We start from the raw sequence: 27007 nt of genomic DNA, 5'->3' as shown, positions 1-27007 counted from the left end.
TGATACAATTCTAAGAAATCATTAGCAGGATGAATGAAACAAATATCAGGGAAAGTTCCTTCCAAAACAGAAATACCATTATCCTGAAGAAAACTCTGGTCATCCTTGAACTATTTAGCCAGAGAAAGCGATGTCACTTTTCCCCTTTGTTCAAAACACTAACCCACTTCCAGGAAAAGGTGGAGTGAGCCTTAACACACATGCAAAACAGGACTCTCAATTCAAAGACTAGGTAGCTTTAATACGCCGCTCATCCAAAAGTGATAGCAGCTACTATTATATTTTCTTGCATACAGCCTGCAAAGAGCAGGTGGTGGAATTTAGAGCGTGCACTATATGGAAGAAAATGTGATGAGTAGGTTCGGCAATGGTCCTCAGATTCAGCCCATTTGGATTCCCCACTGGTTGGAAATTTGGTGACAGGAGAGCAGTGGCAGTTTTTTTGCAACCACTGCTCCCCCACCACCAAATCTTCAGACCCATGGGGAGCCCCTTGGCTAGATGATGTGACCATGTGTGTCAGATTGGGCCAGCATGTGGATCCAGTTCACAGCCCCAAATCTGGCACATGGCCAGTTTCAGGATTAGATCCGGCCTGTGGTTCCAGCCATGGCACACACAGTTAGTCCACGGGGTGACAGCAGGCTCAACCTCCCTAGCTGCAGCCACTCAGTTACTACAAAGTTATTTGAAAGGCAGCATGAAGGGGTGAGAGGGGGAACCAAGCGTATGTTATGTATGTGGTGTGTCTGTCCCTATATGAGTAATTTAGCAACTACCTAAGAGTGATAATGCAAACTGTGAAGCTGTGTTCTGTACAAAAGCAATAAGTCAGTATTGGAAGGTAAAATGTGGTAAAAACCTACCAAAAAAGAAAAAAGAAAAAAAAAAACACAAACCACCAACAGTATACTCAATTTGTTAAAAGCAGTATTGTACTAAAGTTTGTGGATACTATTCCCTCCACAGTACTAAACAGATGAGTGTTTTAACACAATTATTTTCCTCTACAATATGACCAATTATTTATTTTGTGGAGGTTCCTATTTTAATCAAAATAATAGATATTCTTAATACTTATCACAGGGCCTTCCGCTGGTATGGTTTTAATTTTTTAAAGAAGGAACACTATTGTCTTAGATTAACATTTCTGATCAGCTATTTCCTTCAAGGCATGTGCCGGTTTAGGACAGCAATGAGAAAGGAACTCAGACTACATAACCTTGAATATTATCTTCCTTTTGTTAGGGCATGGTGTATAAACATTTTGTAAACATCTGAATTTTGTCACCCAGTAAGATACGCTTGTGAAGCTTCTTGAACATGAAAACAATAAACAGGGAAAAGCCTAACATGCACACATGCTAGAGAAAATACTAAGCTACAGCTAACGTTTAAACGTTTCTGGAATGCCAGAAAACAAAAGTCTAAGGCAGTCATAGATGTGCGAGAATTCCCATCGTCTTTAGTTTAATCACCCTTTAGTTTCTAAATGCTCGTCTCTTCTAAACTGATAACTGGACACTCCACCCACTTCATAAGTATCAACAGGTTAAGACTCCAAAAAAGTTTGCCTTTTTGTGCATATCAGTTTTTGATAATTGAGGTATTTCCATATTGGAGACCAAGAACCATTGTGAGCACTCACATAACACAGGAGATAGAGACTTGTTCAAATTCATTCTCATTTGGCCTACAAAAATATCCAATCTTAAAAATCTATAGTAAAGACAACACCACTACTCCTGCTAAGTTGATCCAATAGCTAGCTAATTTACTGTTAAATTTGCATGCATTTCAAACCCGAATTTCTCTAACGTAAAACTTCCAGCCATTAAATTTTGTTATTCCTGTCTGCTATTTTTGGGTTCCCACAGTGGGTCTCTGCTCAGGTGTTCTGAAGCCCCATGAGATGGAGAGCTATAGGATGATGAGATCTTGGGTATTCTTCTATGCTTAATGGCATAGAAGAAACAGTTAGGCATAATGCAGGCAGTTACTGGCGTGGTCCACAACCACTATGAAGGTACAGCCCTGAAGGAAGGGTAGAAAAAGCCTCAAATGCCAGCCAAAATTGCTCCAAATTTGAAAACACTGATATGAACAGAAGGTTTAGAACCAGAACGCTCTCTCCAAAAGTGAAGTTAGTCTAAGTATATTCCTTTAATAAGAGTCTTCAGTAAAAAGATTTAGAGAAGTAAACTTCCTTGCATAACTTATTTGAATTGTGTAATCTGTCTAGAAGTAATGTTTTCCTTTCCTAGGGAAATTTTATCATGTCCATAATGTTTGTACTTAGGCTCAGTAAATACCATTCAATGTAGACACCCCTGCATTGGAGAAAGATGAAGTCTGGCATGCGGCATGAAGAATATCTTGTAGCTAATATTGCTTGTGCAACTTGCCAGAGGCCTGTGTAGTGAGCCAATTTAGCACCTCTTGAAAAATTCTCAGCTTGTCCAAGGAAGCAAATTAAGGATTAATCATTTATCAGATGACAGAAAGAAAATAGCCAAGTGGTCACACAAAGACCTTAATGGAATTCTTAGTCGTCCTCCAAGAGTAGATGTCAGAAATGGCAGTGGTCATCGTAACACTTGTTTTGTAAGAGATACTAGGATCCCCAAGGAAACATTTCCAGATATACAGGTTGATCTCAAAGACACTTATAGAGAGGTAAACTTCATAAGCATGTTCTCAATGGTGTGGTGGCCAGGCGATTGCTGGGGCCCTTGCCGGGAACCCAGAACGTTAGGTGGGTACTTCGACGCGTGGAGTGGAATTAGGCACGGATGCGTATTGGTTGCAACAAGGTTGTTTACTTACGCTACTGATGTGTGCAGTGTAGGAAGAACTGGCTTAATTGCAGTTACAAACGAGTTACAAACGTAGCGAGAGAAATGTAGCAAGAGCCCTTGAAGCGGGACAAGACGTTCCATAAACAAATTACTGAGTGCACAAGGAAGGGGGGGGTACATCGGGCAGGTCGGTGACAGGGAGTCGTTGGTGGGTGATCAGTCCGCCAAGTTTACTCCCAGGTGCGTCCGGAGTTCCCCAACTTGGGCGGAAACTGCTTTTACTTTTATACGTTTAGAGTAACCAATGACGGGCTGCTAAGTAGAGCGCAGAATGGCTGATGTCACAGAGCGCTTCCATGACCAAATTTGGGAGTGGAGGTCGGTCCATACGGTCTATTGTGACATGGGCACTTGCTTATGACTTGGTTATGAAGTGCGGCACCCAGAACTGGACACAACTGCGGTCTGACTAGTGCTGCAGAGGAGGAGCATCACCTCCCTCAATCTGTTGGTCATGCATCTGCTAATACACGACAAGGTGAGATGGCCTCGCTGCACTGCCGACTCATGTTCATCTTGGAGTCAACTATGACTCCAAGATCTCTCTCGGCCTCTGAGCTGCTGAAGAGGACATCCCCCAACCTGTAGGTGTGCTGGGGATTCCTCCTTCCTAGGTGGAGTACCTTACATTTATCTTTGTTGAATTGCATCCTATTACATTCCACCCACTGATCTAACCCATCCAGGTCGGCCTGTAACTGCTCCCTGCCCTCTGGTGTATTAACTTTGCCCCATAATTTGGTATCACCTTCAAACTTGGAGAGGGTGCTCAACACACCCTCTTCCAAATCACTGAAGATATTAAATAATACCAGCCCAAGGACCGAACCCTGTGGGACCCCACTGCCCACCTCCTTCCAGGTTGAAAATGACCCATCAACCACTACTCTCTGGATGCAGTCCCTAAGCTAGTTAGCCACCCACCTGACTATGTAGGCATCCACTCCACAGCCTGTTAGCTTCCCTATGAGAATAGGATGCAAAACTGTCGAAGGCCTTCCTAAAATCCAGGTAGATGACATCAGCCTCCGCTCCTGTGTCAAAGCAGTGTGAGACCTGGTCATAAAAAGCTATAAGGTTTGTCAGGCAGGATCTACCCGCGATGAACCCATGCTGGTTTCCATTCAGCATCTTTTCCCCACTGGGCTTTCACAAATATGCTCTTTGATTTTTTCCTAGTATTTTCCAGGGATAGAGGTAAGACCGACTGGCTTAAAGTTACCCAGCTCATCGTTTCTCCCCTTCTTAAAAATGGGCACCATGTTGGCCTTTTTCTAGTCCTCAGAGATCTGTCCGGAGCACCATGAGAGCTCAAACAGCTGTGCCAGCGGCTCAGCAATGACACTGGCCAATCCCTTCAGCACCCGTGGATGGAGGTCATCTGGGCTGGCTGACTTGTACCCATCCAGCCCTTCCAAGTGCTCTTTAACTAAATCAGCACTAATTACGACATAAGACATGAAACTGGTTTTTACAGATTTAAATAACGCTATGGAATAGCAATTTTTATTGGAACACGTATTCAAATATTTGAACGCCGGCTTCCTGCAGGTCCTTTCACAGCATTTAAGTGGGCAGTTGCTTATAGAAGCTTATGCATGAACCAGCCAATTGCCTGTCAAAAATGACCGCAGTGGGGAAGGAGAGACGCACTGTCACTACCTAATGTCCCATGCTGCCACCATTTTGCCTACTGCAGGGAGCAGGGTGGGTGAGCCCTGTCCCGCCCTCAGTGCTGTGGCCTCGGCTCCCCCACCCTCTGTCTGGACCTCAGTGCAGCTTCAGAATCATGGTGGCACTGCCCCAAGCTTGGAGCACTCCAATTGGCTGTTTCTGTCAGCCAATCAGAGTGCGAAGACCAACAAGACTTTTATATTAGAAAAAGGCTAGAAGGTTCAATGCCACACTGCCTTCTGCCTATAATTTAAGTGAGCTTTAGCTAGTGAAGAAGTCTTAAAAATAAATGCTGTGACTTATGCAAAAAGTTTTGATAGTCTAGATGGATTCACAGACTTCACTGTGTGTTACTATTTTATACTTCATATATATATATATATATATATCTCTGAGAAATGAAAAAGCCTGTATCACGAACTTAATATAAAAATAACTACCAATGCAAGATATGATCCTTCAGTTTTTACTGACTGCTTGTAAAGACTCATTTACAACAGTTTATTAAACAACTCAACTAGTACAAGCTGTGTTTCACAACTAACCTTTAATGCTACAACTTAAACCTGAAAATGTCATTGCAGATAATCAAATAAGCTTTGTGTAATAGTCTTCATTCGCAAAACCAATTGTTCACAACTGTTGTGCAATTTTCCATTAAGGACACTAACTTTGAAATGGTAAGTTAGATGAATCTGCAGGTTTTCAATTAAACCAACAAGCAAACAAAAAACTGAAAATTAAAAAAGGAGTTTCACACATTTTATAAAGAATGCTCACTGCAAACAAGTCAACGCTCTTCATTGTTTATTATTTTCCCAAGACTTCACATGTATGTAAGAAAACTCTTGCTAAAAATGGCCTTTTCACAGAACTATTCCAAAAGTGGATGTTACCTCAAATCCCCAGTACCACTATGTAGTAGTACATCCACTTTTCATGAAAACAGCATCAAATAGTCAACATCAACTGCTTCTTATATGTTTAAAGAATTTTACAGAACTGATCAGCAAGGAACTTAGTAAAGGCAACAGATTATGTTTTACAAGTCTTTAAGAAACAAAACGTTTTTAACAAAATCAAGATCTGAAACTTGGCACTTTTTCCTTTCAATCCCATGACTCATCAGCTGAACCTGTAGCATACGACTGGTTAAGTCCTCCTGCATTCATACCGTCTTTGCCTTGGTAAGTCTAGAAAACAAAGGTAGATACCAAACTGTAGTTACATTTCTATGTTTTAAGGTAAAACCTGATCCATTTTAAAAATCATAAAAAGTTGTATATCAATAGAAATTGTGTTAGTTGATTCATTTTTAGGGACTGACCTTAGTCACAGGCATTTGGGCGGTGGCTGCCTACTTGCAAATACCAGAAGCATTTTTTCACAGGATTAAAGGGTGTAGTCATAAACATTCAGCCAGTAGATTAGATAAGTACTCACACAGCTATATGGAAACACTAACTATTAATAGCCAATTACGACTCCTAAAAAGGAATTTAGAGACCCTGAGAAGTATAGATCCCAGGAGAACTTGGAGATTCCAGTGTCTTGGGTAGCCATTTCCAGTGCTTGACCACTCTCAGTCACCCTCCTGATCTTCAACCTAAATTTCCCCTGCTGAAACTTAAGGCCTTTGGCTCCTAGTCCTGTCCACTATAGCCAGGAAACGCCTCTCTCTATACTCTCTGTAAACTGCCTTCAGGTATTTAAAAAGATAATCCATCATCCACGTAATTAAATGAAGATGTTAAACAATACTGGACCCAGGACAGACCCCTGTCCTGCAGACAGATCCCACTTAATAACCTCCTCCCAACTAGACATCAAGCTATTGATAACTACTCGTTGCACACAATTCAACCAGTTACATATCCATCTTCCAGTAATTTCATCTAATCTGCATTTTCTTAGCTTCACTATCCAGGCTTTTGATGCCATCTGATGACAAGGTATATCGCATCTACTCTTCTCCCCACATCTACAAAGACCGTCTCTATCACAGAAGAAAATCAGGTTGGTCAGACATGACTTGCTCTTGGTGGACCTGTGCTGGCTGTTCCTGATCACCTTGTTCTCCTCTGTGCTTCAAAACAGATTCCTTGAGGACCTGCTCCATGATCTTTCCAGGTATCAAGTACAAACTGACTGGTCTGTTAGTTAGATCCTTCTCCTTTCCTTTTTTAAAGATGGACTTTATATTTGCCCTATTTACCCTTATATTGCCCTTTTTGCGATGCAAATCAGCCACAATCAGCTTGCTTCTTCAAACAAGCCTGCAAAATAGCTCCTGAACTATATCACCAAGCTTAAACCAGGCACCTTGCTACTCACCACTCACAAACCCTATCCCAGGCAAACAGGAGAGAGGAAGCTATGAAACAGCTTTCTTCCTGTGCTTTTTCTTACCCCTAAGGTTTTTGTATTTTGCCAACAACCTTTTGAGAAAAATTTCACCTGGACTGTCCCACTAAGAATACAGCACTGGAGACAGTTTTACACAGACAAGAATCAAGCTTAGAAAAGCCAGCACTTCAATTTCTCCTCCAAACTCACCTTTCGAGTATCAACAGATGCAAAAATACTTCCTCTTGGAATGGAAAAGTTAGCTCCAGGAGCACTAAAAGCAATTTCTTCCAGCCATACTGGAACCTCCTGTTGAGCCTACAGTACAAAAGTTAAAGGCTGAAGTCATGACTGGGTTGCCTACTTGCATTAAGAATATAAAAACAAGTTAATATCTCTATTTAAAAAACTGGGTAGAACGTACATCTGAAAGCACTTTAAGCAAAGGTTCTGCCAGGTGGCTATCTGTTTTTAAATCAAAAAAGGAAATGGCTTTGCCTATATTCCCACAACGGCCAGTTCGTCCAATCCGGTGAACATATTCATCAATGGTGGATGGAAGATCAAAATTAACAACATGTTGAACATTTTCAATATCCAAGCCTCTGGCTGCTACTGATGTAGCAACGAGCACAGGGCATTTTCCAGAACGAAAATCCCGAAGAGCTTCTTCCCGTTCCCTCTGCTCCCGATCTCTATAAAAGAAAGCAAATCAAACAGGTTATAACAGATTTCTTTTTAAGAGGCAAGTAAAAAATATTATAGACTAAGATGAAGCAACTAAAAAGCAACAGGTTACATATAGAAAAATACAACAGCAACTCCAATTTTTAGTACAGAATACCTACATTATTAAAATTCTGCCATTTGGATCTGTAAAATAGGTACCATTGATGTGCTTCTTACAAACCTCTATTCTGGGAAATGCATTCATTTTGATACACTAGACATATACAGAGTTTAAAAACTAGCATGACCATGACAACACTCACACAGTGTATTTGATGTAAATGGGGGAGGGGAAGGGAAGAAGCAGGAGGTCATCGTAGTAGTAAGGATCAACTCCCTTACTGAAGAGTGATGTCACTGACAGGAAGTAAACTAATTGACCATTTTGGATTCAGGAGTTGGTGGTTACAATAAAGGCTTAATGAGAACAAGGAGTCTCCCTGCCTAAGATCCAGAACAACACATGGGGCACGTCCAGGCAAGCGCAGTCAAGCAGTATGTGGTGCCGTAAACACATCTGCGGCACCACATACTGCAGTCTGGTGTTCTCCACCTTGCAAGGGCATGCTGCCTGAGCACGTGCTGCTCCGTTTTCTTTTTCTGCAAATTTTTTTTTTTACCTCTGTATATCCAGGGGTCAAAAAAACTGCAGGGGGAAAAAAAATGGAGCTGTGCATGTTCAGGCAGCATGCACTGCTGGAAAGTGGAGCCAAGCCACCCGGAACTGCACTGAAGTGGCTGGCCAGGCTCTGTCTGGCAGGATCACTGCAGCTGCAGCCCTGGGAAGCCCCCAGGACAGGATGTTGGGGCCTGTACATGTTGGCGATGTAAAAAGAAAAGTTGCTAGCCTTTATAGTTTGTTGCCCCATTGCTGGAGTCTGTGAAGTCACAGAACAGGATGCAGAATACTTCACAGTACTTTTAGATGAAGTTACAGAGTCTTTATCAGATCTAGAAATCAGAATGACAGACATTGAGCTCAATGGACAACCAATGCCATTTAAAATTGATACAAGAGCAGCCTCAGCTATCCCAGGATTCTTACTACAGCCCACATAGGGATGGGATTCTCCATACCCCTACCCAACAGCTACAGAGACCAGACAACACTACCCTCAAAGTACTGGGATCCTTTAATACAAAGATGACATTGAAGTAGAGATGAGCAAGAAGTCTGTGTGATTGGTAATCTTGCTGTGCCTTTACTGGGTTTACTGGCCATACAGGCACTGCAACCTGTCCACTGACTAGATGAAATGGTGGACCAGAAATCCTTAAAGCAGTAATAAAGAACCAAATATTCATCTGTCTTTTCTAGTCTTGGAAAAGTGTCAGGTAAATATTAAATACACCTAAAAGCCAATGCATAGGTGATGCGTAAGGGGTGCATGTGCATGCCCTACAAAAAGGCACTGCTGACAGTGGCAGCGGCATCTGTGGGTGGTCACCGCTCATCACTGACACCAGCATCTGTGGGCATTCGCGATCGCCGCTGGCCACTGCCAACAGTGCCTGTGGGTGGTCACCTATCCCTGGTCAGCATTCCCCCCCCACCCCGCCCCGATAGTGCTGGCGGCGCCTGTTGGAGCTCTGTGCTTACCACCGCTATGGTCCTGCTGCCACTGTGCCCCCCCACCCGCCGGGGGCATGCACCGTTCATGAGCTGATGCCATTCATTCAATCACATACGATTACTGTGAATCATGTATATGTTGTTTTGCACAAAGCCCTCACTCCTAGAAGGATTTTTGCTTTGTATTAAAAAAAATCCAATTTCTAGACCTCACACTAAAGGTATCTAATGGCACTTACGAGTTAAAGTGAGATGAAATCTGACCCTTGGTCTCTGTGCATCAATGTACCCTGCAACGGTTAAAGATTTGAGGTTTTCATACCTCATTTCGACAGGATTCATATATGCATCCTTCTAAAGTGGTGATCCTCAAGTGGGGCACTATCAGGTACCAGTGTGGCACTGTGGTTATTCATATGTGCTTTTTCTAGTCTTTTTTGTACACTATAATAGAGAGGGGGGAGTTGCTTGGTTTTGTAATGGAGTGCCACTAAATTCAGAAGTTACAGAAGGTTGTCTTAAATCTAAGACGACAGCCTACAGCCTGATCACATTTACATGTTACTTTCCCTGTCTGGAAGTAAAGGACTTGCATGTGACAAATCAGTAGCATGTATGTCCCCATTTCAAGAGAAACAGAGTTTAAAACCAAATGATATGAGGGAAAAATCACACTGAAAGACAAGACAGCAGTCTGGTCAAATTAGAAGGGGGAGAGGCAGAAACATGCGGCAGAGGTCAAGATCTTGTGTGCGTGCATGTGTGAACAAAAGACTGTATCAATCAAAAGCTTCATCATGACAGGAATAGGAAGCTCACACTTCCCTTTAGGTCCTCAGTGTGGAGGGGGGAAAAAGTAATGCACATGTATTACTGAGATAAGGAGGTCTCTGAGCAAGTATCCAAGACAAGTGCACCAACAGTACAGAACGCATACAGAGAAACACTTCAAAGTATAGCTTCTACATACATAAAGTAACATACTACAAAGCCATATTTAAGTTAAAGCAGTTGCAACATAGGGGCTAGATGTAAACTAAATGTCTTCAGCTAAGGCAATGCATGAAAAATGGGAAATGCAGCTCAGGAAAGCATCCCACTAGCGCAGCGGTCAAGGAAGACCAGTTCCCGTACGTGCCCTTACAGGAACTGTTAAATTAACATGTTTATCTTACTGAAATTTAGATATAAGCCATTCAGGATTGGTAACAGGTTTTTCCCCTCTCAACTTACTGTGCATAAATTAGCATGGAAATAGAATACAGATTCCAAATATAAGCAAAACCATTACTGGATCCAGTCTTAAACGAGTCTGAAAGAAAACGTCATTTTTGCTTTATTTCAAATAAGTGAAACGAGTTAATGCAGTAAAGTGCTCACCCATGAATACTGGTGGTTGCTATTTTTTCTTGACAAAGAAAGGTTGCAATGAAATCTGCTTTTTTCTTCGTTGCCACAAATACCATTGTTCGCTCCTTACCTGTGAGAGATCAAATATACTCCTTGATAAATGAGAAATTACAAATTTACTAGTCTCAAAGTACTAAATACAAACAAATATGGCCTGAATATGGATGTTCTTCTTTCAGATAGTTCTACCTGTCAATGGATTTAAAACAAAGCAACACATGCACTTTGCCATTTTTCTAAAGGCAGCTTTCCCCTCTGCTTGCTAATTAGTTATTACTTCCCAGCTGAATTCCAGTTCCAAAGAACTGAGAAGTAAAGTGTGTCCCCAGGCAGAGTTCTAAGTTGTGGCAATTTTTCAAAAAAAAATGAACACAGACACTATAGGCAAGACCATTAACTACAAAACTCCACAAATCACTTGGAAACATTAACTTTAAAATAACAAAAAACAGATGGGGGTAATGTACAACACTACTGTATTAATTCAGAAGCACCTCAGATAAAGCTGTGGGGAAGATATAAAAACAAAACCAGCTTTTAAGGGAGAGCAAATCCTACAGTATTAAAGCTCCCAAAGTAAAAACATGATTGCCTGCAAATTAAAAAATGCTGAGACAGAGCCTTTAAATCTTGAGTGGTACACCTTTTTAAGGCCAGAGTTTTTCAAAAAGTTAGTATGGATCATTTAAAATTCAAATCTTACCTAACAGGAAAACTGTGTATAAAATGGTGATCATATTAAACCCTCTCAAAATCCATGAACAATTATTCTGAACACAGCAGCAAAATCTGTAAGTGGCTGATCAGCCACACCAATAATCCAAATAGAGCAGAATTAAAATAACTGAGCTTTTAGTTTACAATCATGTATCACTGTCGCTAGGTGGGTACAAAATAATTAAGACTTATTAAAACTAATTGGCCTTAGTTTTGTCATTGAAAACAAGATTTTCAAACTAAGCCTTGACACCCAGGTCCATCTAAACTGGGCATCTCAAACTAGAAAGAGACTAAAAAAGAGAAACAATTATTCTGTGGAAGTGGTTACTGTCAAACACTGCTTCTGTCTATCCTAGCACTAACACACACACCACAAAACAGCAATGACATCCATTAGCCAGCCAGAAGTATAATTCAGACATTCCTCTAAAATAGATCAAACATTGAGTATATGCATTACAAAATATACAAAGTTTAGTATCAATAGCTCACATTTCACAATCTACAAAGCTTTAACACGAATTAAAGGTGGACAACAACTGGTGGGTGAAAGACAGCACATTCCAAATGAAAGAGCAAGTAAAGTAGTTTACTTCCAAACAGACAAAGAACCACTTAAGTTAATGCAGAAAGCAATACATCCCAGCTGCCAAACTACAGCCCATAGCTATTCTTGGAAGAGCCCATAGTCTTGGAAACTCATCTAAGCAGTAGCCAATACTAACAAGATTGGTCTAGGAAGCACTCAAAAACAAAATTTTCCTAGAAACAAGAATAGCCAGGAAAGTTTGCCTAGCACTTGAAATTAATTGAAATCAATACTAGCTCAGCACGATCAGGATCTAAAATTTTCATTCTGCTCTTGACTATCTTTCTCTCCAATTAGGGAGGGAAAAAATGCAATAAAGAAAGTTACCTATGCTTAGCAAAATGTCGATCAACTTTTCTCTCTTAGAGTATTGGTCAACCTGAAGAATACTCTGCTGGACATCACTGCAGGCTCCACCAACTTGTCCAACAACAACAAATAAGTATTCAGTTTTCAAAAACTCTCCAGCCAACCTTAAAACAAAAATAAGTGATAGTTTAACTACTTGTCATTAGAATGACAAGTTTTTTCAGTAGCGTAACATGTTTTTAAAATCATAAACAAAATCAACACAACATAATAAACATTTATATTTTACACCTTTCAGGCCAAATTATCTCCTAAAATGTAGGCATAGCTTTTCGCCATAATATTAAGAGGAATTCTGCATCTACTTTCCAGCACAGGGTTTGCTCACATGGTTTATAAAGCAACTGATACATTTGTTTTTATTAAGAGAGAAGTTGGCAGTTTGCTATACAACTACTAGCTTTCAACATACTTGAAGAGGTATATAAATATTTACAGATGGCAAGATTCAGAATTTGAATTCTGATCTGTCAAGTCCTAAATGCTGCAGCACATACAGTTGTGGACTGCTATCATCATAAGACAGCACCACTTGCACTTATTTACCAAAGAAGCATTAATTTATGCTGCAACAGAGGAAGTAATTAAACAGGCAACAAACAGACAAATTAGTTCAACTTAAGCTCTTGAAAAAAATAAGCTCAATACTCAGACAAGTTTAGCAAATATGACTCTGAGCATTAACAATGAACTTCAAGTATTTGAGTGATCATCAGATGAGAAAGAAAATATAAGCAGAGATTTAAAAGCCAGAGACTGACTCCCTGCAAATGGGTTTTCAACTCCATGAAAACTATTTACCCACCTTTGAATTTCTTCTGGGAAGGTGGCACTAAACATCAGTGTTTGACGCTTGTCTTTTGGGGGCATGCTGGGATAAGAAACTAACTTCTTCATCTCTGGACCAAACCCCATATCAAGCATACGGTCCGCTTCATCTAACACCAAATATTTCACTTTACGCAAGCCAACCTTTAGAGAATGTTTATTAAAAAACACAGAACATTAAAAAACTCCTCTTCAATCCTATAACTTTGTTTTGTCTGTGAAAATGGTAAAGGTATTTCCTTTCTGCTGTAAACCAGCCAGTTGCACTTAAAATGTTTTTCTCTCTCCACAGAGCTCTTCAATTCCCAACCAGTTAATTACTTAAAACATCTTAGTCTACCTCTGCAATAGCTGGGAACAAAAAGAGTCACTAAATTGCCTCCTGATTCACTTCAGGAGTTTGTCTAGTTAGGATCTACCATACTTCATCTAATACAGGATGCAAGCCACAGCCTGAAGCCATTTCATCTGGCACGCAGGACTGGAAATTTGACAGTGTAAACTGCCAAATCTCCCAGAGCCAGGATGGCTGCCTTTTATCCTGCCACTAGATTTCAGGCTCTGCAGGCAAGATAAATTCTGGCCTATAAGGCCAGATAAAAGTGACACCTCTGCTCTAATACAATAGTTACAAGAGCAGATGTGCCCAAGTTTGACATTTTTAGTAGCTTCCTGAAAACATGCTTTTTTGTTCCTTGATTACATGCTGCAGTATACAAGAGGCAATGGAGTAAAAAAAACCAAACAAACAAAATGCCAAACAAACCACAAACCCCAACCCCCCAAAAAACAATTGGTACTAAAGGACAAATGTAAATGATAACAATTAATAAAGAGGTTATGACAGAAGATTCAAAACAGTACGAAAACCATTTTTTTCACAAGAAACAACAAGAAAGTAAAATTCTACAAGAAGGGCAGAAGTATTTTCATCTGTCCAGATGCTTATTTAAGGCATTACTTGAACATCACCCCACAGGATATCCATTCTTCAGTCAACAAATACAAAAATGCAAATACAAATAAAATGCTTCTATTTGAAGTCATGCACTTACACAAGTGATAATGGAAACAAGCTTTTTCAAGCATGAATTCATTAGTATTAATGAGTTCCACAGATAAAGAGGTGCTTGCGATACATATAAACATTCTTTCAGATGCTGAAGTCAATCTAAGTTTTCCCAGAATGAACCAACATTATATGCATCTATAAGGGTTTTGAAAATTTATCTAAATATTAAAATAATTTGTTACTGTAAAGACTGAAGTGAGATTGAGATTTTCTGATATGCTCTGAGGAGAGGCTATCGAGGAGATTTGAGATAAAGGTCACTTTCAAAACTAACTTTCTAAACTTGAGAACAAAATGTAAATTAACCCAACATATAAGCAAATTCATCACCTTTCAGCTCCTATAATCCTCTCCTTCCTAGGCAGCCAACTATGGCCTGTCATTCTGCCTTCATTATACTGGTCAAACTCAAGTTTCTCCAGGCAAAAGTTTCATCACATTTAAGTGTCTATTTTTGTAACCCCGTAAACACAGAAGTGTAAAGTTGCAAGTATATCAGAGATGCATTTAAGAATATATATAAAAATTTAAACATTTGAGGGATGGTAGCTACTTGGGTCAAATGAATTTGACCATCAGACTGGACAGTGCCTTCTTTTGGAGGTAAAGACATCAGCTCAAATTAACTTGCAAAACTAAAAAGGTTTGTTTCATTAAAAGTTTACCTGACTACAATCGATTCATAACAAAAGTGCAGTTTTTAAAGAACGCAAAGAAGTTCTATAATACAGAAACATTAGCTTTAAAATCTTACCTTTTCTTTATTTATCATATCCATAAGTCTGCCTGGAGTGGCGCACAGTATATTACAGCCTTGCATTATCTGACGAATTGAATGAACTGTCTGCGTACCTCCATAGATCACAACTGGCCTTATACAAGTTCTAAGTCAAAAGAAACTGTGATTTAAATATGCACAAAAATCCGTACACAATGGTTTAAAAGAAAAAACACTGGAAATTACTGTACTATTCCACAGTTAAAGCTGAACTTTATCATAAAATTGCTGATGTCTACTCCCCTCCACTGCTGCAGTACACCCTAGATCAATGGCAGAAACTAACAATGAAAGCTTTAAACAGAGATGGCATTCTCAGAGTGAAAACCACCACCCCTACCACAGGTAGACTAGGGGTGTTGGTTGTAGCTGTGAGGAAATAGGCAGAAAAGGTTCTTTGGGTAAATCTGATATCTTTCATTAGCTAAAATAGTTGGGCAAAAATCTTCTTTGCAAACTTTTGGCTACCAACACCTTTCTTCTGCAGTTGTCTTGTACTCTCCTGGATGGGATAAAGGCCAGTATGGCTCCCACTCCCCCTGCCTGAAGGGTGTTGCTACTCAAAAGCTTGTAAAGAAGATTTTTTTCCCCCAACTATTTTAGTTGGTCTAATCAAAGACATCAGATTTACCTAAATAACCTTGTCTGCCAAAGGTGGACTAGCTAATTAGCTGCAGTTGCACACTAAATACATCATAATATTAAGTGCTCAGGTAGCATAAATGTAACAAACAAATGTAGCTTTTCACCATGTTTATTTTTTTTAAAAACAATGCAAAACTCTTGAAACTACTAGTTTTCAATTTATCACATGAAACTGCCTCTGCCAGCCCTTGGGTATCCATTTCACTTAAAGGACTTTCTTCCTTTCTATTTAAACCCTGATCTGTGCAAGCCATTTCATACCATCCGACAAAGGAGGCTGTTGCCTATGAAAGCTTATGCCTTAAGGTCCCTGCTACATGTTAACATATATCATGCAATTAACTGGTTTATTGAGCAATAAATTTAGACCACCTACATGGGCAAAGTAATTATCACATGATAAAAATGACTATCTAGCTATAAAGAGACAACCAGCTATCAAATTAATGCTTAAAAACCCATGACAACTGAAAGCTGGATAGAAACCAGCTATAAAATTTGAACATATATGTAGCAGGGCCCTAAGATGCCACTCTGCCTTGCTTGTTCCCAGACCTCAAAGCTAATTGCTTCTCCCTATTAAAAAAGCAGTACAGAATCATGTAATTAAGACTACTGCAAATAAATGCACACAAGGGACAATTAAACCTTAAAGAGGCACTTCCAAATGCTCCATTTTAACAGTGTTCTTTAACAAAGAAATAGACATCAGTGCGCACTTCTTCCAAACAGCAGGATCTGATCATGCAGTTTTACACAAAATATATTCTTAAAAAGACAGAGGTAGGTTTTGCTTTACACAGAGAAGATGCATGCAATAAATCAGGCTGAAGAGCTCATTAAATTTTTTTAAAGTTAAAATATTTAAAAAGTTAATGTATATGCAGAAGACCTTTTTCCAATTACCAAAGAAGTCAGCACCCCTTTACTAGACCACCACCAGACACATCTAACATGAGGCCTCAGTATGCAATTTTAAAGTTGTATCCCTTGAGACAATAAGTTTGACCTTTTGGACAAAACTAAGAGCAGTGGGAAAAAGAGCATGGTATCTCAATACTTTCGTGCACAGAGAACACCGCTCAGATTTCTGAAAGATTTGATTTTGAAACTAGGAGCACAAGATATCATATATTTTGTAAAGATGAAAGGCAAAAAAATTAAGAATCTAGAGTACTTTTTCATAGTTACTTTATTTTAGTCAAACAGATAAAGAAATTCAACTCTCATTTAAAAGGCTCTCCACATATTAGCAAGGCTCTGCCAAAGTCACCATGACAGCTTTCTCTCTGCCCCTCTCTAGCTGTACATTAAACTTTAATGATTAAAGCATTAGTTAAACAGCATCCTTACAACCTACAGCAGAGTTGTCCAACTTCTGAAGTCAGGGGTTACACAGTGAGGACCACAGACCTGGGGGCTGCATACCCATGCACAGGCCAGTCCTGTTCCCCCACCCCCTCCTTATGCTGTGCACAGCCCAGATTCCACCCCATCCAAGCCCTTTCCTTTATCATGCACAGCTCAGTTCTCCCCTATATCCCACCCTGCCCATTCATGCACAGCCCAGCCCATCTCCCTTGTGTCCCCCTCTTCCCCCACAGCTATACAAGCTGTACAAGACAGTCTGCTTTGCAACACAAGCAGCCCAGCTTCCCACTTACCCTGCCATGCATACAGCACCCCCAACCTTCTTCCAACCACACATGTGGTCGGGGAGGTGCTGGGTTCCCTGTCCAACGTGCAGCCTGGCCCCCTTCCACTGCACCACCTTCTACCCCACCCCAGGAACAGGGCAGGAACAAGAAGTTGGAGAAGGGAGGGGGAGCGTGGAGGACCCGACAACTGACATTACTGTAAAAGAGAGGGACAGAGCAGCCATCAGGCAGAAGCCCTCATGTTAACTTCTCACAGGTCTCATGAGGCTGAACAACCCTGAAGTTGCTTGCAAAACTCCATGTACAGTAATTTCAACTTGACAGACGTTTCGTTTTAAGATCAATTCCTTAGTTGTAGCAATTATTGGCTTTTTTACTAAGTAAATTAAGTCTCCTATTGTTTCAAAGTATTCTGGTATTGCTTAAATCTTACCCATATGCAAACTTTCTCGCTTCCAGAAAGATCTGATTTATCAGTTCTCTAGTTGGAGCTACAATAATACATTCTGGTTCTTGTTGCTCTTTAAAGTGACTGGCAGCTATTCCATCGTTCATCATGTGTGCCAAAATTGGCAAGAGAAAAGCTGCCTGAAAAAACAAATATAAAAACACTTCAACAACAGTTTCAAAATATTAGTTTAAACAGTGTGAGCTAATTGTGAAAGCCAAGAAAATTATGTTATTGAAGAAAACCACCATCAATCTCCAAATGAAAGCACTGAAAAACCTATCATGTTTAGAAAAATTCAGAAGCAGCAGTAATTTAACGAGATGTAGAACAAATTACTGTATAAAAAAATTACACTTGAGATGCACAAGGCAAAGTTATATCTTGTAATCCAATATTTTAGCAAATAATTTACATTTTATGCAAAGAAATACACAAGCCAAAAACATTTTAAGTTCTGTTGATATGACTCCAGGCAAAGCACTGGCTTCTTAGCAATACGAGCCTTTTTTTGGCAAACACGAGCAAGGTAGAATTTCATGCTACAGCAGAAGCCAGACCTAGGTGTTCATAGAATTCATCTAAAGCTGCTGACTGCAGCTGTTTTCTTTTTCTTTTTTTTAGTAAAAGGATGGGTCTTCTGCAATCACCTAGAGCTTCTTAGCAGTGTTGTACAGCTGTTTGTTATGGCTATATATATAACTCCTGCTTACTTCAAGTACCCTCACTTTTGCATGGCTAGATTCTTAACTCCTGTAAAATACCCAGATGCATTTCAGGTTCCTAAGATCATTACAAGTCCCAAAACAAATGCTGCTACATCAAAGCAAAAAACTAAAGACAAAGAACAGAACATAGTAATAAAATGCTGAACAAGTTATTTTCAAGGAAGGAGACAAAAAAAAATTTACCCTCAATACTGCCTGTGTATTTGATACAGGTTTGTTAGGGTAATGCATTAGATTTCTAGGCAGGCAAGGTTCTCTGGGTAAATCTGATATCTTTTGAGTTGGTCTAATAAATTATATTTCTAGAATACTTTGGACATTTTCCTAATAAGAAAACAGGAATTTCAGCACTTCAAATGAAAAACAAACACAAAAAATACGTTAACACCATAAACTGACTAGAATTCTACAGTTTTTCTGACAGTTAATAAAGCCCACTAAAGATCTAATATTTACAGAAAGGAATAATTTTATCAGTAAGATAATTCAGATATTAAAAATATTTAACCATACTTTTAACTCTGAACACATATATTACTTTAGGTATCATTAAATCACTGTGAACTATAGCTATACCAAAGCATGTCACCAACAAAATTTGGATGTTTTGTAAACAATGTAGAACTGTTTACTATAAAACTATTCAGTTTTATACTTCAACACTTAATTCAGCTAAGAGTCTGGGTATTATTGTTCATACAAATGAATGAATGTTATGCCTTTTAAACCAAAAGAATACTTCTTGCCGTCTAGCTGGAGGTGCTGACAAGCCTCTCAAGTCACAAAAACCAGGTTGTGCATGCACAAACACTTATAAACAACTTACAGTTTTTCCTGATCCTGTCTGGGCACATGCCATTAAATCTCGCCCTGCAAGTATAATAGGAATACTGTACTTCTGCACTGGAGTAAGTTTTGAATACCCAGCTTTGGCAATGTTCTTGTTTAACGTTTGACAAAGATTAGCTTCTTCAAAAGTCTAAAGAAAGAAAAAAAAGTTTGCTGATTTTATAACCATTAAGTTCCTCTAATTCAGAAGTTAAAGAAATAATGGCAGGGAGTGATCCAAATATTAAAAATACCAGAATTAACCTTTAAAGACTCAGGATTTATGTTAACCGATACTTGAGAGAGGACATCCTGTTAACTGATTTTCTTCCCACCTCAATATTCTACAGCCCATTGTCTAGGCAGTCCCAGGATTCTTCTGGAACTAAACTTGTTAGAACAACATTAAGGAATGCAAATCGTTGTTAGAGCCCTTAAGTATTTAATCGGCATGCAATTAGCCCTAAAACCACCATTTTCTTTTGATCCAAGGTACAAAAACGTGCAACTTCTTACTGATTTCTAGTAGACAGCCACATACATTCAAATATTAATTTGTTCTCCAAGATGCACAGAGAAGCTTGAAGATTCCCATGCACTCCAGATGCTGGGCACTGGCCAGATATTCAAATAAAGACATGGTAGGAACCAGCCCAAAAGTTATTACACAAAATATATATATCTTAACCCAACTAAATGCATGGCCAGGTCACTACCTAAAATGCAATTAACCAGTTAATTACATCTTAAGTGTAGTGTCTGTCAGGGACCTGAATGTCCCACAATAAAGATGAGCAATATATGTAGCGAAAAAAATGGTGAAATCACTCAACTGCTTTTTCCAATTACAATAATGATTCTTCCAATTTGGGTTCCTATGAAATAGATGTTTTCTTGATGGACTTGGCTGTGAACAACCTCAAGACTGCAGAAAAAGACTAGACAGCTCTTGCTCTACTTCATAAGAACTCTTACCCAATGGCCAAATCCAGCTACAGACTGAATTAAACTTTTTAGTTCCACACAAGCTTCAAAAGTTTCTTCACAGAAAGTATTGCAAATCTGAGTTTTCCTATGGCTGGCATAAGCAAAACATGTGCACTTCTTTAAGTTCACTAGAAACCAAGAACTTTTCTTGGCTGGAGGAAAGGAATTTGTTTAGATGAACAAAGTTTATTGGCCAAGTTTCAGAAACATTCCACGTAAAACTTTCCAACTGTTTAAAACAAAAAGTTTCCCAACACAGTTTGTATTTGGTCTATATAAAAAAACTTCCCAGAAATACTGGACCTTATTAAATCAAGGATTTAAACAAAATAAGCACATTCTACAGTTCTGTATGTAATTCTGAACCGCATACAGCATCAAAACTAGAATGGAAAGTTTACAACACATACCAAAGAGAGGTGCACCTAAAAATGTTGACACCCTGGGCAAAACTTCTGTGGGGAGGAAGGAGAAGGCAAGTGCTGGAGCAGCCCTAAGCCCCTGCCCTTCCAACCACAGGAGCCCAACTGGGAAAAACCCCATGCCACCCAGCTGTAGGAGCTGGGTGGCAGGATACAGCTGGAGCATCCCCAAGCCACCCAACCATAGGAGGGTATTACTTCCCCCGGGATCCAAAGATTTCCCAGTCAGTCCTGCCATGTCCCTGCACCAACCTCCTATGGTCAAGTCAGTCCAGGACTTCAACTCTGCATCTAGGAATGGGCAATACAGAGCTGTTCCCTTCTGTGTCCCAGCACACAGCTCCTATAGCCAGGCAGCAAAAGGCTTCTCCAGCTGGGCTCCTATGGCCAGAGGGGGAAAGGGCTATCCCAGATGCAGTAAAGACTCTTGGGGAGGGGAGGTAGGTATAACAGCTCACCGGGGTCGTTTGACCCCTGTACTCTTTCCTGCCATGGCAGGGAGTCGGACTTGATGATCTGCTCAGGTCCCTTCCAACCCTACCAAGTATGAAACTATGAATTCCAGCACCCCTTTAAGGTGGCACTTGGAGCTCATGCCCCTCTCACCCCCAGTTCCAACTAGTTACATTACTGCCAAACATATTTGCTACTTAAGTGTTGTCATATTCTATTTTAAAATGTGAGCAAAGCCAAGTACAGTTTAAAGAGACGTTATTTATTTACCACGGTACAAATTCTCAGAGACATACTGCCCATATCCCATTCCAATGCAAGATGTGCATGAGGCGCATACATACGACCATGACATTTTTTTTTTACCTTAGTACTATCCACAAGGCATAAATACACATTTTGCTTCCTCGTACTCTACATGGAGTGCAGAAAAGGTAGTATGTATATCCCAAAGCTGTTTCCCCTGTACCCCCTCCACAACCACAGAACCCCAGAATATATGGGCTCAAGAAGAGGGGATGGGGTAAAACAAAGAATGTACAGAGACCTTGCAAAGAGAATATACTTACCAGCAACAGGAGCTCAAGATGGGTATACAAGTACCACAGCAGGTGCACCCAAGCTACATTCACTCTTTCTGCCATAACAGTAAAGATACAGTGCGCCTTTTCCCCACCCTTCTTTGTCCTATGCACTGGAGAACAATGTGTGCCTCCTATTCTTTTTCCCCCTCTCAGCAGTTCTAGATCAGTACGGACTATGAGGAAGAAGGGGTAGCCAGGCACCACAATATCTAGCACCCACTGACCTGTAGTAACCTGGACCCCCACGATCTAAAGATTTTCTGAAAAAAAGGAGACAACAAAGCTAGAGGAAGCAGACCCCAAGCATCGGCAGAGATGCCAAATCTATACTGCCTTCTACAGAGATGCCTAAAAGTCAAACAGACTACATAGGGAACTTGAGGAATTAACATGGGGGGGGCAGGGAGGAAGCAGCTGGTCCAGGAACCAGGGAATCTATAGAGACTGTCCAAGAGCTCAAAAGGACATCATTAAAAAAAAGGAAGCAAGTAAGCTGAAGTACAGTCTTCACTAGGATAAAGGTAAGAGTTCTATGATCTGGTAGAGAGAGAACCACAAACAGGCTCACAAATATAACAAATACCTATAAAATGAGAGAGGCTGGTGCAAGTGGAGTGCTGACAGAAGCACAGAGGGCAGCAAAGATTCCAGTTGAAGCAAGTCACTCACTATCTAGAGGACGTGTGGCCACCTTGCAGCAGGAGCAAACATGCCACAAGTGGCACAGGCAGCCTGGGGGGCACACGGCAGACGAGAGTGGGGAGGATAAGCAACACAGTAGCAGGTAAGGCAGGAAGAAAACCAGGCAGGGGGAAGGGGATCTGAGGAGGACCTGGGAGGGCACGGAACTTAATTTATGGCACAGCTGCCAAAAAAGGCTGGTCCCCACTGGTCTAGATGGGTAACTCAAGAAATGAAGTAATATCCTATCAACTTTGACTAGTTTGATCACCAAGAGATTAATAAGCATACTCACCTTCCCTGTGCGTGAAGGAGACCCCACATTTAAAAAGATCAACTAGCCAGTTAGCAAGGTATATCACAGCTGTGAATAGCAAGAGAAAAACAAAGGTCTCCTTTTTAAACATTAACTGGATCCTTCTTAACAGAGAGGAATGAACTAAAAGGGCAATCATAACTGTCATGTCCATGAATTGATTTCCACCTGCAAAAAAGTCGTCGGGCAGGTTTTTAAATCGGTCTTACAGAAAAATTTCAGGGAGCCCCAACTGGCCCTAATAAATGCCTCTCCCCACTATGCCCAGGTTTGACTGCTGAGTGTTCAACCTGGACCCAAAGTCTTAAATTGGTGAAGTATGGTCTCAAGGTCCACTATCAGCTCTTCATAATCAGGCATCCAGATACAGGTGCACCACAATGTTTTTCCTCCTATAGGTGGACCTATCACTACAGAGTCATGTTAAAGACCCATGGGACTGTCAAAAAACAAGACCTAGGATCTCATACAGGTAATGGTCCAGAACAAACTTCAGCTACTGTCAGAGATGATATCTCATGACAAATGTAGAAATGCTCAGTCTGAAGGTAGAGAAAAAAAAATAAGCCAGTGCCCAATTCCCAGCACAGAATGATGGTAGCCAGTGTTACTATCTTGAACTTCTACTTACAGATAAGGAAGCTCAGCTCTCAGGTCCAAAATCAGATGGCATTCTCCTTTTCTTTTTAGGATTTGCAAAGGCTATTGTAAACGCCTTATTCCTTACGCAGCAGAGGAGCTTTCTTTATCACCCCCCCAAAGTGTGAAGACTTGCTGATGCAGTAAGATCTTGTGAGAAGGAACCTTAAAAAGGGACAGGAAAGGTAAAAGAATTCAAGCTGAACTGGATCAAGTCATCCAAAATGGTGTCTAGGACCCACTGATCCAAAGCAACATGACTCCCTAGGCATGCCTGCAATAGGCAAAGCACTTCTCCAGAAGTGGAGAGATGAGAGTACAAGAGCTAGAATCCAAGGAAGAAAGAAGTTTTTATCTGTCCCATCACTGCATAGATCACAAGACACTCATTTGTAGAAATACTGCCTCTTCTTTGGTAGCCCAAATCATCTATATAGTTAGCTAGCTGAGTAGATGGTCTCTGGATGATGCTCATGTTCATTTCAGGACTGGCATGGCAGCAGAGAGTTCCCCTACAGCTGTTAGTAGTCAGCAAAGCTTTCTTTCAGCGCTGAAAAAAAAAACTCTCCTTTAATTGGAGGTCCTCCTCTCAGTATTTTGGATGTCACAGGGAATGCCAGAGTCCCAGAGCCAGGGGGCAAGATGCTGTATGCACTGCAGCCAAGCACGTTTTGTAAAGAGATCCTGGCAAGGCCGCAAAGCCCCCTTAGAGTCCAATGTTATCTTGTCCATGAAGTACTGCCATTTCATGCCACATTAAGTTATACCAGACCAGAAAAGTTGGCCAGTTAGCAAGACAGAAAGCCTGAAGATTTGCCATTGAGTATGGATTTATTTGGTAGGAAGTTCATCCTTGTCTTTCACATGTGCTCTTACACAGCTTCACTTTCTCACTGGCAACCACCACAGCTAGGCAAGTAGAACCTGTTTGGGCTAGAATTCAGCACTCCTAGATGGCTCTTGATAATATTTACTGACATCTCTAGTGGTAGGAACTGAAGAAGCTGGAGTTTATTACTTTGGCCAACTGCATTCATTGTGTGAGACTGTTTCACTCTGTATAGATTGGTGGAGAATATCCAGCACTTTAAGGGTAGGCTGCCTGACTCTCCGCCACAGGAATCTGAAGACCTCATAGGGTCCTGAAAGTAACAGATAAATCAGCTGTCCACATGGAACTACAAACAGTTATTTCATCAACTCCTTCCACAAAGGTACTTTCATATGTCTGTTCTTCCCCTAATCAGGGAAAGGACTGAAATAAAGTTTACCCATGTTTCACATCACATTTGCATTACATTCACTTCCACAAAACAGAAAAATTTCCAGAAGTATACACTGGGAGCGAAACAAACCATATACCATATAGAAAATTAACTGTTTCAAATTTTTAGTAAAGAACAGATTTTTCTCTGAATAAACCAAATGCTCTTTACTTCCATGCCTGTTGCATGTTTCCACATATTAATATTTTAGAAAAGCAGATCTTGCCATGTATCAAGTGCTATTTCTAGCACAGAAAACCTGAGATTTTTATTTTGCAGAGCAATCCAAACAAACACATACAAACCCTTACTTAAGGGTACATTTAAAAAGCACTGAAAAAAAATTTCCATCTACATTCTCTAGACATGCTATAGAGGTAGTAGTCTATGCAAAAGGCCCCTCTGCTTTTTACAATATAAAGCAAAAACTTAAAAGATTATTAAGGGGAATTAGTATCTAATGAGCGTGGATCTTTAAGAGAGGATTTTTAGTCAGGCTTTTTTATGGCTGTCACCTATTTGGTTTCAAAAGGAAGGAATATCCCAAGCAAGGGAAAGAAGTGTAAGCTCCATACCACCTATTTCACCTTTTCAACTGAGAATTAATAATAATGGTTCTAGAAACCCTCCCCACCCCTGTGATTTTCAAAGGTCTTCCAAACAGTCCTACCTTCCTAAACACAAGCTAAAAGCCCAGGTAAAATGTCCTGTCCCCTTCCACAATGTGGGGCATGGGATCTTAAGTAGAGGAAAAAAGTTTACTCACCAATATTGCTGGAGGGGGATCAAGCCCTGATACTTTTACAAGTATTGTATCATATTTGTCGAAATTAATTCCTGTTTGATAATGTGCAAAGATGGCTTCTTCATCATCTGGTGGAGGTGGAGGCATGTATGTCACCTTTGGCCCTTCAAAATACAAGAAAAAATATAATGGGTTGGTCATATCAATAATTAAGTGAACTCCCAAATGACACAGTTTGTATATGCTGTACATTCTACAATTCTGTAGGATCTTATTTTTATGCAAGTGGCAAACAAGTCACATATGAAATAATTTACGAAATGGGAATAGTTTGAAGCATGCTACACTGAAGTCTCATAATAGTAAGACTTATTTTTACTCTCTTTTTTATTATAAAATTTACTTGTACCTTATCCAAGGTTACAACATTAAAAAAACCAAATTTGCAAGTGACCAAAAAAAAAAAAGTTTTTTTGTGAAATTCTTCAATGTGCTTAATATTTGTTCACTCTCACACAAAAAAGTTTTTTCCCCCAGTCATTACTAAATTAACTGCAATTCTATTGTAGGATGAAAAATTTGAAGTCAAATTGTTCACCTTTGGAATCCTCACAAGAGAAAGCTTACTTACAACTGAATGCAAGCTTGTGCTGTAGGGCTACCAGATGAACAACCCTGATCTAATTCTCCCTTAGAAGCCTGTACTAGCCTCATATTAAGAGTGTTCTTCCTAATATCCAACCTAAATTTCCCCTGCTACAATAAGACCAAGTCACTCTAACCTGGCCACAGAGGATACCATATTCACACAAATATAAGACTACCCTGATTATAAAATGACCTCCCAATAATTAGATCCTGTATGTGAAAATTTTATAAATTTGCTATCATTTTCCATGTATAGAATCTAATTATTGTAGGTTTGTCTTGAATTTGTCCCCCTTCCACTGCTACAGTAGGGGAAATAAATCTGGGAAGGTCAGGTGGCCCTCTTACCCTCTGCCTTCCCTCCCAGCTTCTTCCCCCTGTAGCCCCTGGCCCACCCCCTTCTGTCAGATGCTGCTCTCTGTGAGCACATGGAAGTGAGGAGAAAATCTGGAGACACTGACATGAATTGACACATTGTCTTTTAAACTGATGCAAGGTTTAGCACAGATACTCCACAAACACACTTCTAAGCAGCACTTTTGTACCTCCTTATATAGAATACATATTAGGCATGATATGAACCCAAAACCAAAAGCCTCAGGATTTCATAGGAGTTTAAGACAATGCATTTAATATGGTTTCCTTGTATGCAAATGTAAGACTAGGAGCTTTTCCCCCCACCATGCTGACAGGCAACCCCTAGTCTTATATTCAAGAAAATACAGTATTTTGCCACCAACCTTCACTACCCCCCACTCACTCAGTAGTCCCAGTCCTTATAGACTTTACTCATGTTTCATGCACTGCTGAACTCTTTCCTATCCAAGTCTTTCTTGAAAAGTGGGCCCCAAAACTAGACACCACCCCAGGCTCCCCAGTGTCAAAAAGTAAGAGAACCATTTCCCTTGACTTGCAAGTGACAGGTTTATTAATAAAGCATAGTACATTATTGGCCTTTTCCCCAGTGCAGGCAGGAGCACCTGCTCCTCCTACAGACACTTTCTGGCCCAGCCC

At 40.2% G+C, this 27007-nt stretch overlaps 1 protein-coding gene across 8 annotated transcripts in view; it reads right to left on the bottom strand.

Moving 5' to 3' along the window:
- Positions 1 to 4982: 4982 nt before the first annotated feature.
- The window catches only part of DDX4 (DEAD-box helicase 4), a 96004-nt gene continuing 73979 nt past the window's right edge, over positions 4983 to 27007 (bottom strand). For all 8 annotated transcript variants that reach the window (XM_025201145.1, XM_025201146.1, XM_025201149.1 and 5 more), the window contains 10 exons: positions 25367 to 25509; positions 19252 to 19404; positions 17683 to 17837; positions 14923 to 15052; positions 13074 to 13240; positions 12227 to 12372; positions 10561 to 10660; positions 7303 to 7573; positions 7089 to 7196; positions 4983 to 5725 (listed from right to left, as the gene is read on the bottom strand). In XM_025201145.1, coding sequence (XP_025056930.1) covers positions 5642 to 5725; positions 7089 to 7196; positions 7303 to 7573; positions 10561 to 10660; positions 12227 to 12372; positions 13074 to 13240; positions 14923 to 15052; positions 17683 to 17837; positions 19252 to 19404; positions 25367 to 25509 — 1457 coding nt within the window. In that variant the 3' untranslated portion in view covers positions 4983 to 5641. The remainder of the gene's footprint in view (positions 5726 to 7088; positions 7197 to 7302; positions 7574 to 10560; positions 10661 to 12226; positions 12373 to 13073; positions 13241 to 14922; positions 15053 to 17682; positions 17838 to 19251; positions 19405 to 25366; positions 25510 to 27007) is intronic.

Source organism: Alligator sinensis, unplaced genomic scaffold (assembly GCF_000455745.1).
Source record: "Alligator sinensis unplaced genomic scaffold, ASM45574v1 scaffold123_1, whole genome shotgun sequence".
Classification (NCBI taxonomy): domain Eukaryota; kingdom Metazoa; phylum Chordata; order Crocodylia; family Alligatoridae; genus Alligator; species Alligator sinensis.
This window is presented reverse-complemented; position numbering and strand designations above follow the sequence as displayed.